The sequence below is a fragment of the Eumetopias jubatus genome, unplaced genomic scaffold (genome assembly GCF_037043125.1).
Source record: "Eumetopias jubatus isolate StellerSeaLion01/CBP00866 unplaced genomic scaffold, mEumJub1_p1.0 scaffold_1, whole genome shotgun sequence".
NCBI classification, from domain to species: Eukaryota; Metazoa; Chordata; class Mammalia; order Carnivora; family Otariidae; genus Eumetopias; species Eumetopias jubatus.
In genome coordinates, this window is record NW_028274807.1 from 110,251,966 (window position 1) to 110,271,805 (window position 19,840).

The 19,840-nt window shown below is 39.1% G+C and overlaps 1 protein-coding gene across 1 annotated transcript in view; it reads left to right on the forward strand.

Annotated features, from left to right (window-relative positions):
• Window positions 1–4,486: 4,486 nt before the first annotated feature.
• The window catches only part of IGSF10 (immunoglobulin superfamily member 10), a 58,341-nt gene continuing 42,987 nt past the window's right edge, over window positions 4,487–19,840 (forward strand). Inside the window, exons 1-2 of the mRNA XM_028103064.2 lie at window positions 4,487–4,678; window positions 6,262–6,391. Of these exons, the coding sequence (XP_027958865.1) occupies window positions 4,488–4,678; window positions 6,262–6,391 (321 nt within the window). The 5' untranslated portion in view covers window position 4,487. The remainder of the gene's footprint in view (window positions 4,679–6,261; window positions 6,392–19,840) is intronic.

A 19,840-nucleotide genomic window follows, 5' to 3' on the forward strand; every position in this document is an offset into this window, starting at 1 on the left:
AGCAGGGGCCTTGCAGGGGCACCTGGGTGGCTCAGTTGGTTAAGCATCTGCCTTTGGCTCAGGTCATGGTCCCAGGATCCTGGGATCCAGCCCCATCTTGGGTTCCCTGCTCCCTTCTCCTCCCTCTCCCCCCTCCCCTGCCTCCCTCTCTCCCCTTACCCCTCACCCTTTCTCCCCTACTCCCTCCTCCTCCATCTGCATGCCCGCTCTCTTTCGCAAATAAAATCTTAAAAAAAAAAAAAAAAGAGCAGGGACCTTGCAGTTAAAAGTTAATTCAGTATTGTATTCTGACTCTGATTCATTTAAATTCCTTTATCCTCAGAATCTCATCTGAAAAATGGGTATACTTATAGCATCTATCTCTTGAGAATATTTGAGAATTATGCAGCATTTGTAGAAATAAAGCAGTTGTAGAAATTTCCCTCATAAAAAGAAAACAAGCAAGCATTCCTAAATGGTTATCTTCAAAACTGACAGCACAAAACTTTGCCCCGCGTCACCACCCTGGGGAAAAAAAGGGATATCACATGTCACAGTCCTTCTCCTGTGGTTTATCTTAGTGGGGGTCTGAGAGTCCAGAGTTTGGTTAGAAATTGACTTTGACCATGCGGTTGGTCATCCAGGAGCTTTAAAAGAAAAACTTTTGATTCCAAGAATCCACAAATATGCCATATTTCCAAAGTAATTATCCAAGTTTGGACAACACACATGAATTTTTAACCTAAAGAACCATGTCAGCTCTAAGGAGCTAAAGACCATGTTCATATCACACATGCTTCTAGAGTTTCTTCTGAGTCCCTGATTCTATAATTTCACCCTGGTAACCAACTTATTACTCACCATAAATCATTTGAATGCTTAGCCATTGGATATGGAACATTCGCAGTGTTTGGCTGAGTGAGGCAGACATGGCTCTGTGGTTAACTGCTAAAGCTATATAGTGCCAGGCTGCCTGGGTCTGAGTCAACTTTAGGTTCTCTACTTAAAAGCTGCAATGACCTGGAGTAAGTCACTTTTCTTTATGTGCCTCAAAATGGAAATAACATGAATACTTTCCTTTTAGGTTTTTTGGTGGTGTCCTGAGTTTTAAATGAGTCAGTATTTGTAAAATGCTTATAATAGTTCTTGTCACAGAGTAAAACCTCCAAGATAAGCTTGTTTTCATTATAGGAAGTTATTTCCCTAAACTAGCAATTCTCAAAATTTAGCTACACAGGAATCATCTGGAAAGCTTGTTAACAAACGGACTTCTAGGTCCCATCCCTGCAATTTCTGATTCAGTGGTGGTTCTGGGATGGAGTCTGAGAATTCTTTACTTATTTATTTATTATTTTACTTTATTTTTATTTATTCATGAGAGACAGAGAGGCAGAGGCAGAGGGAGAAGCAGGCTTCCCAAGGAGTAGGGAGCCCGATGTCGGACTCGATTCCAGGACCCCTGGATCACGACCCTAGCCCAAGGCAGACGTTCAACCACCTGAGCCATCCAGGTGCCCAGAGAACTCATTTTTTTTAAACAGGGTCCCAGGTGAGGCTGAAGTATTCATTTCAAATTCCCATCAAAAATTATATACAGTATAACCAGAGAAAGTGAAACAAGGTCATTTTAGTTATATTAATTCAGTGTTTATGAGTCAAAACATCAGAAGCCTGGTCTACAAATGCAGGAGCTATTAAACAAGGTCTCAGCGGCTAGTGGCAATTCCTGGACAGTGGGGGTGGAGACAGGGGGTGGGGGGAACACAACCCGAGCAAATAATTGCATTTAAATCCAGTTCTCCAATGATCCTTTTCACAAGAGAGTTTCTCCAAATGGGCCAAACAGGAGATTCAAACTGCAGGTATCACAGGTTATCCTCGCCAACTCTCAGCCTTCGGGCAGGACTTGGGGGAGCTACAGATGGTGGTGACTCAGCCAAACTCTGAAACCCACAGGCCCACCTGTCAACAGTGAAGGAGATCAACGTGGGCATGAAAGTCCAGCCACTGAAACTGTCCTGCCCACCGGCTCCCACTTGCACGGGAATTAAAAGTCTAGGAAGAAGTGAGACAGAAGGCGAACAGGCGTCCCGCGTTCTCTCAAAAATAAAGAGGAGCTTGGTGGTCGTTTATTTTCCGGGCGCCGCAGAGCCCCGGCGGAGTCCCCAGACACATAAGTCAACGTCACCACGGTCCCCGCCCCGCCTTCCCTCCTCGGCTCTGAAAGGTCCCGAGACCCGGCGCCTGAGCTTGGGACACTGCTGACAGCGTGAGCCCACTGGTCACCTGGGCAAAGAGGTGAGCGGCTCCGCCAGTCCTTTCCTGGAAGGGGACGGACGGGACGCTCGAGAGACTAGGGGCTCGGCGTGGGAACGCGGCGAGCCCCGCTGCAGGAAGCAGCTCCGGCGAGCGCACGGGGAGGACGCCCTGGGGAGCGAGGGGCCATTAAAGCAAGCAAGAGCAAGTCACCTCTTCAGTGACTGGCGCCAGGCAAAAGATGCACTCTGAGCAAAGATTAATTCAGTAGCTGGAGACCCTTATTGTGGGCATCTATGACAGATCTGTCCAAAAATAGAGAAACTCCTGGGACCTGGGGAGAAAAAATGGAGTGATAGTTATATTTCAATGACAACTTTAGGGAAAGGAAATTTTAAAACTTCCACTTTGTCTTTTGTTTCTGTAACAATTATAATACAGGAATGCTTCTGTATTCTGGATTAATGTGGGCACACACGGGTTAGAATTCACTGAATCTGTGGACGCCCTCCAGGTCTCTCTCCAGAGTATCACTCCTGAGCTGCAAGCCGAAAAGCCTAAGCCATCTGCTCATTTTGGGGAGCAGAGAACTTGTCCTCACTCAGTTTGGGATACAGTTTTCCACTTCCTGCTAAGATTTTCTGTCTCTGCCTGGGGCAGGAGAGGATTCAGAACCAGGAAAGAGCTCAGGTACTGTCCATTTCTATTTCGTTATATACATTTTCAGGTTTAAATTTGTGGGAATGCACTGTCCATACGTTCTTGTAGAGTTGTGATTCTTTTAAATAACTCTCATGTGGGCATAACCCAGGACTTCTGTTTTCTAGCTGAACGAGAGAATAACCTTTGTCTCATCATTTGTTTTTTTACTTAACTAATGATGGAAGGTGGAAATGCTGTCTCCAATCATATGTTTACTTAAAATTTTTGTAATTGGATGGTTATAATGACAAAAGTCATGTGATTAATCCTATATTAAATTTTAATTTGGACTAAATTCTGATAATAATTCCATTATCTTTATATGAAGACTAGCAATTCTGCATCTGTTTTTAGTGTTGTTTATGGCTAAAGGATAGTTGCTGGTATAATCCCAAAGAAACCAATTCTATCCTGAGGAATGTAATTTATAAATTAATTAATTTAAATTACGAAGGTCACTTTTCTTAGAAAAGCACAATAAAAATTTTATTGCAATCTTTGTATATTCTGAATTTCAAGAGAAAATTAGGTTTGGATCCCTCAGCTTGCCCCACACATGGGTAATAGAGATCATTTTTCCAAGAAGCTGAGCATATTTCTTCCCTGATGATGCTCCTCGACTCCCATGGCAGACAGGAGGAGGAGGGGGAAGAGGAAGTGGAGGGGGGGAGGAGGGGGAGGGACCAAGGAAAGGTACAGAGGGACATTCTAAGCAAAGCAAAAGCACCCAGCAGCTTGTGTTCCAGGGGTCAAGGGTGGCCCATTCCAGTGCAGGTGCAAGACTCAAGTTATCTCATCCAGTAAGTCACCATGGCTCATGGTCATTCCATTGCAGTGAAGTGTGCAATGTGTCTTTTTTGGCAAGGACTAGAGGACATGTTTGAGATTTATTCACCCTTCCAGTGGAGTATTATAGCTCTTAAAAATGTTTTTGAAGAAGGTTTAATGAAGCAAAAAACAGACCTTATATATTCAATGAATAAAATGTGTTACAAATTTCGTTTGATCACATATACTCACACATACACACAGAAACATACACCACCTATACAAGACTGAAAGGAATACAGCAAAATATTAATGATTATAACTGGGTGGTGGGAATATGAGTAATTTTCTTCTACTTATTTACAGCTTCCAAACTTTCTATGATTAGTTTTATAATCAGGTTTTTTAAAAGTTGGTCTAAAAGAACTAACAGGTAAACAGGAAACTAAGCCTTCTGTATTTCCGTTGGCATAATACCTTTGTTATGATCTCTATTTTTTCTTTTCTTGAATCTCTAAGTCATGGGGATTATTGCTTTTCATTAAGAAGTGAGAAGCTGTGAAGGAAGTTTCACAACAATTAATATCCCACTTGATCACAAGGCTATGTGAAGAGTAAGTTTTACCATACAAGTTGTAAATGAATGAAATTAGCTACTTACGACCTTTCAGAAACCTCTCCCAGATTACCAGACTTAGTGTGTGTAGTTGTACTGGAACTTTGCTCAAACCATACCTATAACTCTGAGGTGTGATTTCTCTCCCCGCCCCCCCCGACCCAGAATGAAGGTGGAAGGCAGAGGAATCACCTGCTTGCTGGTCTCCTCCGTGGTGTGCCTGGTGGCCAGCCCTGGGGGCAAGGCCTGCCCTCGCCGCTGTGCCTGCTATGTGCCTACAGAGGTGCACTGCACATTTCGGTACCTGACCTCTATCCCAGACGGCATCTCACCCGATGTGGAGCGCATTAATTTAGGGTGAGTGGGGGCCCTCGTCCCTTTCTCAAAGAGAGATCAAACTGATGCTTTGTCCCCAAAATAGCAAAACAAAACTTGTGAATTTAGGAGATGAACCAAAATTGTTTTAACAGTATTTCTCGTCTGAAATAAGCACAGGAAGATCTTAAGTTTGTAAGGGACAACAAGCAACATTTTCCTGGTAAACTTTTACTAGGAGAAAGTTCTAGAACCTGAAATCACTCTCCGTAGGATGGGAGGCCCAAGATTACAGAAGAACTTCATTCTGGCTACCTTTTTGCTGGAAAATAGCATCTGTTAAGAATTAGAGGAGATAATAGGACACTGGAAGTGTCCTCCTATATATAAAAGGTATGTATGAAAAGTTGGTTAGATCCTTTAATAAGACCCTTGGACTTCTTTTCATGCAAAGTGACTTATTTAAAATTCTTTCAAAAACGTAAACCTAACTAAATCTGCTAAAAGGTGACTATATTTTAAAGTTTCGTGAAAAACTGTGGTGTGTGTGTATGTATGCACATGCAGTCAGATTGAACATCATGTATTTGATAATAGTGAGCACCTACCATATGCCAGGGATACAACAATGAACAAGATGTATTATTCACTTCTAGAAGCTAGAGTGAAAGGGAGAAGACAGATGCACAATCAGTACAATTAGTAAGAACCATCAGAATGCATACAAAGTACCTTGGAACCATCACTAATGATAATAGCTAACACTGACTGGGCCCTTACCGTGATCCGGCACTGAGCTAAGCACTCTCCATGTATTCACTCACTTAATCCTCAGAACACCTTGTAAGTCACTTCTATTATTTGCACTTTATAGATGAAGAAACGGAGGCTTAGAAAGATTGCTGATTTTACCCAGGGTTGACTGACTACCAAGGCCTAAATTCATAATCCTAGCCAAACTATTTGGCCAAACTCTTTGGTTAAGAGTCCAGGTTTCTTAACCACTACTTTATAGTGAGAAATTCGACCTGGAAAAGCAAGGGGTGGGGGGCGGGCATGTCCTCAAAGAATGGGCTGGGCCTGACCAGGAGTCACAAGTAGAGAGAGGTGGAGTCAAGGGCATCCCAAGCTGAAGGAACAGCATATGCAGAAAGGGTCGAAAATGTGGAGGGATGTGGTATGTCCTAGGAAGGGGAATGTGGACAGTGTAACTGAGACTGCCAGGACTGGGGAGTGGGCGGACCTTCTGTGGCATCTGATGAATCTCAGTATATGTTAAGCATTTGATTTTCTCCTTCAAGCACAGGTTATAAAAAGGGAGGTATTGGGGCACCTGAGTGGCTCAGTTGGTTAAGAGTCTGCCTTTGGCTCAGGTCATGATCCCGGGGTTCTGGGATTGAGCCCCGCACTGGGCTCTCTACTCAGTGGGGAGCCTGCTTCTCCCTCTCTCTCTGCCCCCATCACATGCTTTCTCTCTCTTTCTCAAATAAAATCTTTTAAAAAAAATAAAAATAAATAAAAAGGGAGCTACAGTCTTTGTGTGTGGACGTGCGTGCATGCACTGTTGCTTTGACATCTGAACTGCAGCTGACAGGCTTAGCTTATGCCTGACATTTTAATTTCAGGTACAACAGCTTGGTTAGATTGACAGAAACGGATTTTTCTGGCCTGAACAAACTGGAGTTGCTAATGCTGCACAGCAATGGCATTCATACAATCCCGGCTAAGACCTTCTCAGATTTGCAGGCCTTGCAGGTAAGACTGGGGGCGTTGCGGGGGGGGGGGGGGGGGGGGAGGTGCAGGTTCAAGAGGCGAGATGTACCCTTGAATGCTGACCATTCCAGTGGAACCCAAAAATCAACATTCTGTGTATTAGAGGGAGACCTCAAAGGAGGATGTCCAAGACTGATTGCTCTTTAAATGCAATAATATGTGGAAATTAGAATAATAAGAAAATTCTGAGGCATTTTCTCAGATCTAGGCTAATAGGAAAAAAAAAATTAATACCCAGGGATTACTGCACCTTTAAAATTTAATCCAGAAAGGCTACTTCTAGTCCTGTTCATCTGGGAGTTGCTGTCTTAGACAGAAGTTAGCTTTCTACACATAAAAATACTTTTTAAAATTTTTACTTGTTCAAAAAATTTTGAGAAGTTATGGGGACTTCTAAGAATACATCAAATATTACAAGAATTATCACTCCAGTAAGTGACAAAGTAAAGATAAAACACATCTAAGGATAAGAAAAAAGGGGATTATGGGGAAATGTATATGGAAAGATCAGTATGTCTGATACATATGTAGGACTTAAAGATTTTGAGAAGCTAACTCAATTCAGGATGACGATCAAATTTTTTAAATACATGAAAAAAAAAGCTGTTCAGGAAAAGCACAACCATATGTGATTTATTCTTTTAAATTTTTTTTTATCACTGTGTATTTGACATACAATATTATACTAGTTTCAGGTGTACAATATAAGTGCTTCAACATTTATATACATTAGGAAGTGATTACTATGATAAATCTAGCTACCATCTGTCATGGTACAAAGTTGTTAGAGTATTATTAACTATATTCCCCATGCTGTACATCACATTCCTATGATTTATTTATTTTATAGCTGCAAGCTTGTAACTTTCAATCCCCTTACCCTGGTTTCCCACCCCCCCCACCCCCCAGCAAATAACAGAATGTTCTCTGTACCTATGAGTCTGTCTGTATCTTTTTTGTTTTTTGGAATCCACAAATAAGTGAAATTTCATGGTGCTTGCCTTTCTCTGACATTTCATTTAGCATACTATCCTTTATCCATGTTATCACAAATGACAAGATTTTATTCTTTTTTATGACCAAATAATATTTGTGTGTGTGTGTGTGTAGATACAAATATACATATATACACATACATCTTCTTTATCTGTTGATGGACACTTAGGTAGCTTCCATATCTTGGCTATTGTAAATAATGCCACAGTAAACATAGGGCTGCATATATTTTTTTGAATTAGTGTCTTCATTTTGTCCAGATAAGTATGCAGAAGTGGAATTGCTGGATTGTATGGTAGTTCTAATTTTAATTTCTTGAGCCATCTCCATACTATTTTCCACAGTTGCTGCACTATTTGTATTCCCACCAAGAGTGCACAAGAGCTCCCTACCTCTAACATCCTCACCAACACCTGTTGTTTACTGTGTTGTTAATTTTAGCCATTCTGACAGGTGTAAGGTGATATCTCATTGTGGTTTGGCTTTGCACTTCCTTGATAATAAGTGATGTTGAGCATCTTTTCAAGTGTCTGTTGGCCAACTGGATGTGTTCCCTAAAAGAGATCTGTCTGTTCATGTCTTCTGCCCATTTTTTAAATTGGATTATTTGTTTTTGGGGTGTTGAGTTTTATAAGTTCTTTGTATATTTTGGATACTAACACTTTATGGGATATGTCATTTGCAAATATCTTCTCCCATGCCATAAATTTTGCCTTTTAGTTTTGTTGATGGTTTCTTCGCTGTGTGGAAGTTTTTTTTTTGTGGGTTTTTTTTTTTTTTTTTGATGTAGTCCCAATTGTTCATTTTGGTTTTTGTTTCCCTTGCTTCAGGGGACCTATCTACAAAAAAGTGGTAGGGCTGATGTCAGGGAAATTTCTGGCTGTGCTCTTCTAGGGTTTTTATGGTTTCAGGTCTCACATTTAGGTCTTTAATCCATTTTGAATTTATTTTTGTCTATTGTGTAGAAAAGTCATCCAGTTTCACTCTTTTGCATGTGGGTCTCCAGTTTTCCCAACACCATTTGTTGAAGAGATTGTCATTTTCCCACTGGATATTCTTTCATGCTTTGTTGAAGATTAATTGACCATATAACTGTGGGCTTATTTTCAGGTCTTCTATTCTGTTCCATTGATCTTTGTATCTATTTTTGTGCCAGTACCATAGTGTTTTGATGGCTATAGCTTTATAATATAACCTGAAGTCCAGAATTGCAATGCCTCCAGCTTTGCTTTTCTTTTTCAAGATTGCTTTTACTATTTGGGGTCTTTTGTGGTTCTATTCAAATTTTAGGATTGTTTGTTCTAACTTTGTGAAAAATGTTGATATGTGGATAGGGATGGCATTAAATGTGTAGATTGCTTTGGGCAGTATGGTCATTCTAATAACATTTGTTCTTCCAAACCCTGAACATAAAATGTCATTCCACTTCTTTGTGTCCTTTTCTATTTCTTCATTAATGTATTATAATTTTCAGAGTACAGGCCTTTTAGCTCTTTGGTTAGGCTTATTCCTACCTATCTTATTGTTTTTGGTGCAATTGTAAAAGGGATTGTTTTCTTAATTTCTCTTCTGCTTCATTATGGGTGTATAGTAATGCAACAGATTCCTGTATACTGATTTTATATCCTGTGACTTGACTGAATTATCAGTTTTAACAATTTTTTGGTGGAGTCTTTCAGGTTTTCTATATATAGAATTATGTCATCTGCAAATAGTGAACGTTTCATTTCACTTTACCAGTTTGGATGCCTTTTATTTCTTTTTGTTGTCTGACTGCTGTGGCTAGGACTTCCAATACTGTGTTGTATAAAGGTGTTGAGACTGGACATCCATGTCTTCTTCCTGAACTTAGGGGAAGGGCTGTCCATTTTTCCCCACTGAGGATAATGTTGGCTGTGGGTTTTTCATATATGGCCTTATGTTAAAGTATGTTCCCTCCAAACCTACTTTGTAGAGGGTTTTATGAATGGATGTTGTACTTTGTCAAATGCTTTTTCTGCATCTATTGAAATGATCATATAGTCTTATCCTTTCTCTTATTCATGTGATGTGATGTTGATTGATTTGCAAATATTGAACCACTCTTGCAACCCAGGAATAAATCCCACTGGATCAGGGTGAATGATTTTTTTAATGTATTGTTGGATTTGGTTTGCTAGTATTTTGTTGAGGATTTTTGCATCTATGTTCATCAGAGATATTGGCCTGTAGTTCTCTTTTTTCTGGTATCTTTATCTGGTTTTAGTATCAGGGTAATGCTGGCCTCATAGAATGAATTTGGAAGTTTTCCTACTTTTTCTATTTTTTGGAGTAGTTTGAAAACAGTAGGTATTAACCCTTCGTTAAATGTTTGGTAGAATTCACCTGTGAAGCCCTCTATCTCGTCCTGGACCTTTGCTTGTTGGGAGCTTTTGGACTACTGATTCAATTTCTTGCTGGTTATTGGTCTGTTCAAGTTTTCTGTGTCTTCTTATTTCAGTTTTGGTAGGTTTTATGTTTCTGGGAATTGATCCATTTCTTCTGGGTTGTCTAATTTGTTGGCATATAGTTTTTCATAATATTCTAATTGTATTTCTGTGGTATTGGTGGTTATTTCTCCTCTCTCATCTCTTATTTATTTGGGTCCTTTCTCTTTTCTTTTTGATAAGTCTGTCTAGAGGTTTATCAATTTTATTGAATTTTTCATAGAACCAACTTCTGGTTTCGTTGTATATGTTCTATTGTTTTTTTAGTTCCTATAGTATTTATTTCTGCTCTAATCTTTGTTATTTCCGTTTTTCTGCTGGTTTTGAGTTTTGTTTGTTTTTTTCTGTAGCTCCTTTAGGTGTAAGATTAGGTTGTTTATATGAGATTTTTCTTCTTGAGTTATGCCTGAATTGCTATAAACTTCCCTCTTAGAACTGTGTTTGCTGCATCCAAAATGTTTTAGGCCATTGTGTTTACATTTTCATTTGTTTCCATGTACTTTTTTATTCCTTGATTTCCTGACCCATTCATTGTTTAGTAGCATGGTATTTGACCTCCACGTATTTGTGCTCATTCCAGACTTTTTCTTGTTGACCTCTAGATTCATAGTGTTGTGGTCAGAAAAGTTACATAGTATGACTTCAATCTTTTTGTATTTGTTGAGGCTGGTTTTGTGGCCTAATATGTATTCTGTTTTAGAGAATGTTTCATGTGTACTTGAAAATGCATATTCTGCTGTTTAAGGAGGGAATGTTCTAAATACATCTGTTAAGTCCATCTGGTCCGGTCTGTCATTCAAAGCCATTGTTTCCTTGTTTATTTTCTGTTTAGATGATCTGTCCATTGATGTAAATGGGGTGTTAAAGTCCCCTACTATTACTGCATTATTTTAGTTCTGTCATTTGTTATTAACCGCTTTATGTATTTGGGTGCTCCCATGTTGGGTGCATAAATATTTACAATTGTTATGTCTTTGTCGGATTGTTGCCATTATTATTATATAGTGCCCTTTGTTGTCTCCTGTTACAGTCTTTGTTTTAAAGCCTATTTTACCTGTTATAAGTATTGCTACTCCAGCTTTCTTTTGACATCCATTTGCATGATAAATGGTTCTCCATCCCTTCACTTGCAATCTGCAGCTGTCTTAAGGTCTAAAATGAGTCTCTTGTAGGCAGCATGTACTGGGTCTTTTTTTTTTTTTTTTTTTTTAATCCATCTGTCACCCTGTATCTTTGGAGTGTTTAGTCCATTTAAATTCAAAGTAATTATTGAGAGAGAGAAGATATATTTATTGCCATTTTATTACTTGTTATGTGGTTGTTTCTGAAGATTTTCTCTGATCCGTTCTTTCATAGTTTGCTGGTTTTCTTTAGTGAGATTTTGGGATTTCTTTCTATTGAGTCTTTGCATATGTATTAGTGGTATTTTGATTTGTGGTTACCATTAAATTTGTACATAACATCGTCTACATATAGTAGTCTGTATTAAGTTGATGGTCTTTTATGTCTGAACCCATTCTTTACTCCTCTGGTCCCCATGTTTTAGGTATATGGTATCATATTTTATATCCTTTTATTTTGTGAGTTCTTCGACTGGTTTTTTATATAAATATTCATTTTTACTGCTTTTTTGTTTTCTACCTTCATACTGTCATTTTTGGTCTTTTCTTTCCACTCAAAGAGTTCCCTTTAATATTTCTTGCAAAACTGCTTTGATGGTCATGAACTTCTTTAGTTTTTGTTGGAGAAACTATTTCTCCTTCTATTATAAATGCTAGCCTTGCTGGACAGAGCATTCTTGGCTACAGGTTTTTCCCATTCAGCACTTTGAATATATGCCACTTCTTTCTGGCTTGGAAAGTTTCTGCTGAAAAATCTGCTGATAGCCTTATGTGGGGGGGGGGGGTTCCTTTGTATGTAACTGCCTTCCTTTGTCTTGCTACTTTAAAATTTTTTTCTTTATCACTATATCTTGCCATTTTAATTAAAGTACATCTTGGTGTGGATCTGTTATTGTTGATTTTGTTGGGAGTTCTCTGTGCCTCCTAGATCTGGATATCTGTTTCCTTCCTGAGATTAGGGAAGTTTCCAGCTATTATTTCTTCAAATGAATTCTCTGCCCCAATTTCTCTATTCTTCTGGGACTCCTATAATAAAAATTTTATTACATTTGATGGAGTCACTGAGTTCCCTAAGTCTGTTTTTGTTTTGCATAATTCTTGTTTCTCTCTTTTCTTTAGCTTGATTACTTCCCATTAGTCTGTCTTCTAGGTCATTAATATGTTCCTCTGCTTCTTCCAGTGTGCTGTTCATTACATCAACTGTTTCTCATTTTGTTTATTGAGCCCTTTATCTGTGCTATGTTATTCCTTATCTCTGTGTTAATGGTGTCACTGATATCCTCCATTCTTTTCTCCACTCTAGTGAGAATCCTTATGATCATTGCTTTAAATTCTCCATCAGGCATGTTACTTGTATCTGTTTTACTTAGAACTCTGGCAGTGGCCTTGTCCTGTTTTTACATTTGTGACAAATTCCTTTGTCTTCTCATTTTGTCTAAGTCTCTGTGCTGTTTCTCTGTGTTAGGAAAGTCAGCTATGTCTCCTGTTATTGAGGGTAATGGCTTTATGAAGAAGAGTTCCTGTAGTGCCCTGCAACGTAGTACCTCGTTTTCCCCAGGGCGTGGAGCCTCCAGGAGTATCTCCAGAATGTGTTGTGTGAGCTCTGCTATTGTGTTGTGACTGCTTTATCCTTCAGGCCAGTTGTCTGCAGAGGCTCTCTGTCTGTTGTTGGCAGTGTTTGGTCCCTGGCCTAAATGTGGTGTGTTTTAACTAAGTGTGCTCTGGTTTGCTTGTGAAATGAGATCTGTTGCCACTGCCACCAGAACTGAAGCTACACAAAACTCTCAGGTCAAGAGACATGGTGTTGGCAGGGGTTTGAGCTGGTCTTCTGAGGGAGGCAGCCCACTGCCCTGGGACCCAGGCAAGCTTGACTGGGAAGGGCAGTTCTTCTGGAGCTCAGGCAGGTGGGGCTTGGTGTAAGCAAGTTAGGTAGTGAGTATTGGTGCTGCACTGGTTCCCACGGGTGGCCCTGTGCTTATGTTGAGGTGCAGGGGAGGGAAATAGAGCCTTCCACTTTCTTTGTTCCTGGAGGAGTCTCTCTGTGAACACTGCACCTCTGGGACATAAACCTCTAGTTGCTCCCCAGGCACTCTTCAGATCTACAGTATATGTCTGTGGGCTGTTTGCCCTGCCTTCTTTCCAAGTAAAGCCTCAATGCCTTCCAATCTCTCCCAGAGCTGAGCATACCAACCCTTAAAACTCCAGGTTTAAAGTCCTGCTAGTTGCAAGAACTCACAAAATTCGGGCCCTCTCACTTTCCAGGCCAATTGCTATGGGCATTCATTTTCCCCATGCATTCCCCTGTTAGTCTGTCTTTTGCCCTTCTCCATGACTGCATCTCCCCACCACAGCAGCCACAATCCATACCTCTCCCAAGCTGCATCTCTGTACTTTGTCATCTTCGATGTGGCCTCTTCTCTACGTTCAGTTATGGAGTTTGTTCTGCTAGTCTTCACATGGATTTCTGGGGGGTTTTAGGATGATTTGATAGTTATCTAGTTGTATTTGTGAGATGAGAAGAGCCTAGGGTCCTCCTACTCCACTGCCATCTCCCCCTCACACCTAAATGAATTTAAAAATTTTAAGAGGATCTAATATAACAGGGAGATTATAACTATAAGCAAAATAATTTCCAATGTGTAGAGGGCACTTCAGAGCCATAGTCCACAAGACTTATATGAATCAAAATCAAGTAGGTCAAATAAAAACCCCCATTGAAGGAGTTGCCTTTTTAAGCCAAATGGTCTGTTAGTGATTTTATGTAGCTGAGTTTCAACTTCCCCCAGAAGTGTTAATTCAGATGCACCAGGTGGTGTTGACCATAGGACAGATATATCCTTGCCCAGCTAAAAGATAGTCCAGGGCTATCCTATTATCAAAAACTATGTTGCCAGAGAGCCTACGAATCTTTGTTGGGCAGCTCTTGTCTTAGCAATGGAATCTGCAATATCTTCAGGAGTTAAAAAGAAGTTCCTGATCATATCTTTATTTATTTTCACTCCTAACTAGGGAAGTATGGCCCTGCCAAAGAAAGCAATCCTGAATTATGAATTCCTCCTCATAGGTCTTTTCTAACTCAGTGATGTAAATACAGGAGAGTTGACTAATGAAGTATCTTAGTTGTCTATGGAAAGTTAAGGGCACAGTTAGATAACCTAGAAGGCATTGCCCAGCTTGTGTGCCAGCCATCTAGACATTCGTAGGACCAAGAAGAATTATAACCATCACAGACAAAGATAAATCCTGTTGGCACACAGACCATTACCATTAGGGAGGTACTATTAATGGATTTGTTCACAGGGACTGCTGCATTTGCTGGTTCAAACCAAGAGTCAGTCAGGTTTTCAGTGCATATAAGAAGAGAATCCCTAAACCTGAAATAGAGTGTTGTTCTAAATGTCTTGCAAAGAAGGGTGCTGCTGGTAAGTTCTCTTGGTGAGAACAGATACGATCTAGATAATCATGGGACTATGGGGGTGCAAATATATTAAGATTTACAAAGGTATTTGTGTTTAGATAGGTAAGTACAGTCATTACTGGAGAAAGGTAAAAAGGCACTAGATATTCCGGCCATGGAAGTTGAACTTGGTAAGAGATTTCTAAGGGGGTGGGAGGGGATGATTGCAGTCTGCAATGACACTGAGAATAGAAGAGGAATTCCTTATAAGGAGTACCAAGAGCATCAAGGATAGATAAAAAGCTTTGACAAATCCAGCAGTCTGAAAGGTTACTGCCCTTAGCAATGGCCTGGGAGATATGGATGATGGCATTATCTTTCCAGACCAATGCCAGAGTAAAGACAAGGAAAAGAAGGAGAAGGTTTTCTTGTTTAGTTAAAGTATGAAATTTTGATCTGTCATTTTGGGCAGAAGCCATCTACCTCAATGTCAGCTACCTCTCTCTTCCTTATCAATTTGATTCAGAGGTCTCCAGCATCTATCCGGGAACGGATGTCAGGTGGAGCTCTCTTCAGCTGTGAGTATCATATCCAATCCCTTGTAGTTTTGCAGTAATGCCAGGTTAGAAGCACTTGGTAAGGTCCCTTTCAATGGAGCTTGAGGACTATCTTCTGATAATATTTCCAAAATATCACCAGACTCCAGATTATGACTAACAGGGACCTTCGAATTGACATCTGGGAAGGCTTTTTTAACCTGTTGATGATAGCCTTGAGCATAAGACATTAGAGATTTACAGTGGCTGGTCATACTAGCACAAGATGACAAGAATCAGCAGAAAGTTGTATGCCAATAGACATTGGTCTACTGGTGACCCTCTTGTGTGGAATGGGTTTGTTTCTCAAAGGGAATATTGCAAATGGTCAGCAAGACCAAAGGCAATACCTTAGGCCTAAGAAGTCCAGTAGTTTCAGCAGGTTTAGAGATTTTTAAGTTTGAGGATCATTAGTTCTTTCTGATGCCTGATGATTGAGGGTGATAAGAGCAATGATAATTCCAAGAAGTTTGCCAGGCTTTTGTTAAGGCTCATGATTTGCCTGGTGAAGTCAGTGCCTTGATCACTGGGGATTAGGGAAGGTACACCAATGGGAAACACATTGTCTAATAGTTTATTTGCTACTGTGAGGGCATCAGCCTTGTGGCAAGGGAAAGCTTCAATCCATCCAGAAAACACACACATAAAATAACAAGAACATATTGATAACTCATACTAAGTGGCAGTTGAATGAAGTCCAGCTGCAGGTGTTCAGAGTGTCCAGAAGGAAGTCTGAAGGCTCTGGGTACAACAAAAGTTTATCCAGGATTATAAATTTAACAGGTCAGACATTGGTAGACTATCTTTGCAATTTTTTTTAATTTTATTTATTTGACAGAGGGCACAAGAAGGGGGAGCAGCAAGCAGAGGGAGAGGGAGAAGCAGACTCCCCGCTGATCAGGAAGCCCGAAATGGGGCTCGATTCCAAGACCCTGAGATCATGACCTGAGCTGAAGGCAGGCACTTAACCAACTGAACCACCCAGGAGCCCCTGCAATTTTTTTTTTTTAAGATTTTATTTATTTATTTGGCAGAGAGAGACAAAGCGAGAGAAGGAACACAAGCAGGGGGAGTGGGAGAGGGAGGAGCAGGCTTTCCTGCCGAGCAGGGAGCCCGATGTGGGGCTCGATCCCAGGACCCTGGGGTCATGACCTGAGCCAAGGCAGACGCTTAACGACTGAGCCACCCAGGCGCCCCAATTTTTTTATTTTTTTTAAGTAAGCTCCATGCCCAGTGTGGACCACAGTTCAGGGTTTGAACTCAAGACCCTGTGATCAAGACCTAGCTAAGATCAAGAGTCATACACTTAACCGACTGAACTTACCCAGATGCTCCTGTCTTTACAACTTTATAGAAGTCTCTCCATCAATATCTATTCATAATTGAAGTCATTTTAAATTCACTACCATGGGTTAAAGAATGCAAAACACATGGAAAATGGGGTTTGTCAGGGAGCCAGGAAGAACTATCTTGGGTTCTTCCAGGAAGAACCATCTTTGGTTCCCATGGGCCCAACTGTTCACTTAATTTACAGCCTTTGTTTACCCATCTTAATCTTTCTGATTTGGAAGCAGACTGTTGCCATGTTACAAGGACATCAGGATGGCAAAAGTCTGGTAATGAGGGGCCATTTACTGCAGCAGCAGAAAGGATTCCGTCTATAAGTGTCATAATTTTACAAATACAATAGAGAAGGCTTAGTATTATTTGACAATGCTTTCCATGTAATTTATGAATCAAATAAGTCTAATTAGTTTAACAAATCCTTTGGAATATTCCAGGTCAATAAGACTTCATTTAGAATTTGATTTGGGGAAATTTGTTAAAAAAAAAAAAGGGGGGGGGGCACCTGGGTGGCTCAGTTAAGGTTAAGTGTCTGCCTTCAGCTCTGGTCATGATCCCAGGGTCCTGGGATTGAGCCCCGTGTTGGGCTTCCTGCTCAGCTGGGAGCCTGCTTCTCCCTCTCCCTCTGTACCCCTGCTCCTGCTCTCTTGCTCAACCTCTATCTATCTCAAATTTTAAAAAATCTTTAAAAAAACATAAATTATATATTATATGATATATAATATATAATATAAATTATATATAAAATTATATATATTATAACCATATATATGTATCATTTTAAATCACTTGCCTAAATAAAATCACAGACCATTATGAAACTTCACCTTTTAAGTATGAAGAAACTTGTACAATCTGTTATCAAAAGCAGACCAAAACCCCAAAACTGTTTTTAACAGTGAGAAAATCAAATTCTAACTTTGTACCAACTTACTTTTAATATTAAAACTCATTTTTAAGTTTCTTAATTTAGCCAGCTTGATTATACATTAAAATTCATTTTCAAAGATTCTTTTTCAACAAACCTTCTACAACTCTCTTTTCTACATTCCAATTTTGCTTTGTTTTTCTTCTTTAAATGATTAGCCTCAAACTAGGACAAAATTACTTATTTTTCCCTCAATATCAACAAAATGTATTACATTCTTCATACCTTATCTTAGCAAAAATATATCCTATTTTCCTGGCATATGAAAATGTTTCCCTTATTATTTCTATGAGCTTTATTTACATATACTATTTAGAATTCTTAACCCTTGGAAACCTTAATTTCTAGTGAAAAATAAGAAGTAAGCAATTGTGAACTCTTTATTATACTAACATTCCTTAAATTTGCAAATTTATGAATACATTGTATAGTTCCTAGAAACATATGTCTTATTCAGTTTTCCAATAGAGCACTAACATCCAAATATCTTAATTTTTCTGTAACAAGAAGCCAAAAGTAGATAAACCTATGTTTAGTAGTTATTGTTTCATTTTTTAAATCTTATCAGGAAACGATCTAGATATTCACTGAGTTCACCTTCACTCATCACTTAGCAAAACTTTAAGTTTTCAAGGTACCAAGAAGATTTGGAAAACTTTTAAAACTTTTTGTCTACTCAATCAATCTATTTGTACTCGACAATTATATCTAGATTACCCATGAAAACTTCATGAGACATCAAAGACCATCATTCTAAGTAATTTTTGCTGACAAATTGCAACAGATGTACCATGAATTAAGTAAATTTGACAGAATAGAAGTGGATTATCTGTATTATATTCAAAGTTTGATAACTATAAAGACATGCCTGTTTTAATTAAACCAACAAACTTGCTAAAGATCTTCCCAGATCAAGTGAATTTGAAAAACATTTTAGTTTGTTTCTATTATATTTGACAATTTAATTCATATAAGAATTTAATTTTCTTTAAGCCAATTCAATAGAGCTCTTGTACACATTAATTTTAGCAATCCCATCTGGAGGTAGAAAATACCATATATCTACAACACACATATATGACACACATGAACATAGAAACAGATGTAGAGAACTTATACCTTCTGTTTTTAAATTACTGCCATGAAATAGGTACAAAACTCATTTATTATAAAAGTTGAATCTAAATTTGTTTCTCTGGTAGATGGAATAAGCTTACTTGATAATAAAGTTATTAAATCTTTTCAGATATCTATTCCGGTGTCAGCTGGGACAAATAGAAATATTTCTGGCAGTATTAAATTCCCGAGGTATTGTCAAAGATGGTGTAAAAGATACTATTATCACAAGATCTAGAGTCTCTCCCAAAGATAGCCAAAGAAAGAACTAACAACCTATGTTTCCCAGGCAATCAGAAAGCCAAGCCAAGCTCCTAGGATATTAAAAAACAAACAAACAAACAAAAAAGACAAGAAGGCAATAGTTATTCCTAGAAGAAAGGATCAATAACCAGTTGGTCTGGATTTGGAAAGGATGGGCCAATCTGAAATTTTGTTTCTCTTGACTGGGCTCAGGAAGTAATCAATTTACAAAAACTTTTAGAGTCCTCTCTAGGTTTAAGACATTCTTTAACTATGGCCTTTCACCAAGGAGTGAAAGATAATCTGAAGAGGGCCTATATCCTTGGATGGTCTTATTTTAAAAAGGTGACTGTTTAATAGTCTCTTCAGAAAGGATATGTCAGTCTTATAGTCTTTAAGGTAATTTTCTCTCTTTAATTTTTTTTTTTTAAGACTTATTTGAGAGAGAGACAGACAGAGTGAGCAGGGGGAGAGGGAGAGGGAGAAGCAGACTCTCCACTGAGCAGGGAACCAGATGGCGGGGCTCGATCCTAGGACCCTAAGATAATGACCTGAGCCGAAGGCAGACACTTAACTAATTCAGCCACCCAGGTGCCCCTCTCTTTAATTTTTCATTAACGCTTTGCAATGAATCTTTCAATGAAACTATTTTTGGAATTTTGAAATCTTTTGGAGGCTTCTGAATCCCAATTGAAATAGGTATCACTTTGTTTCATTTGGGAACCCTTGCTTCCAAGGGCACTTCTTAAATGACACGTAATTGGAACATTCCCCATAATGACCATTGTATTTCTAGGTTATTAATTCCCTTGAGGGTTGAGAGAAGCTTGGTTGGACCCTAGCCACAAATGGAGTTAACCCACATTTCTGTCTGGTCTTATTTTGGGGCCTCCAACCTGATGGTTATGAAACCAAGTTCCTCAGGACACAAAACAATCTTAGTAAAATTTTGCTGTTTTTTCTAGGTATCTGCAACTTCTGAGGCTATAGTTCTTAGACATAAAATAAACCAGGCATACTGGAAGGTGGCCCACTTAACTCTTTAGAATTTAAGGATGTCATTAGCTAAGGCTTTGAGTTTCTCGGAGCCAAACTAATACCTAAAAGGAATATTTTGACATAATTGTAAATGAGATTATTTCTTTCTCTTTCTGCTATTTCCTTATTAGTGTATACAAATGCAATCGATTTCTGTGTTTTATGTTTGGATCCTGCAATTTTACTG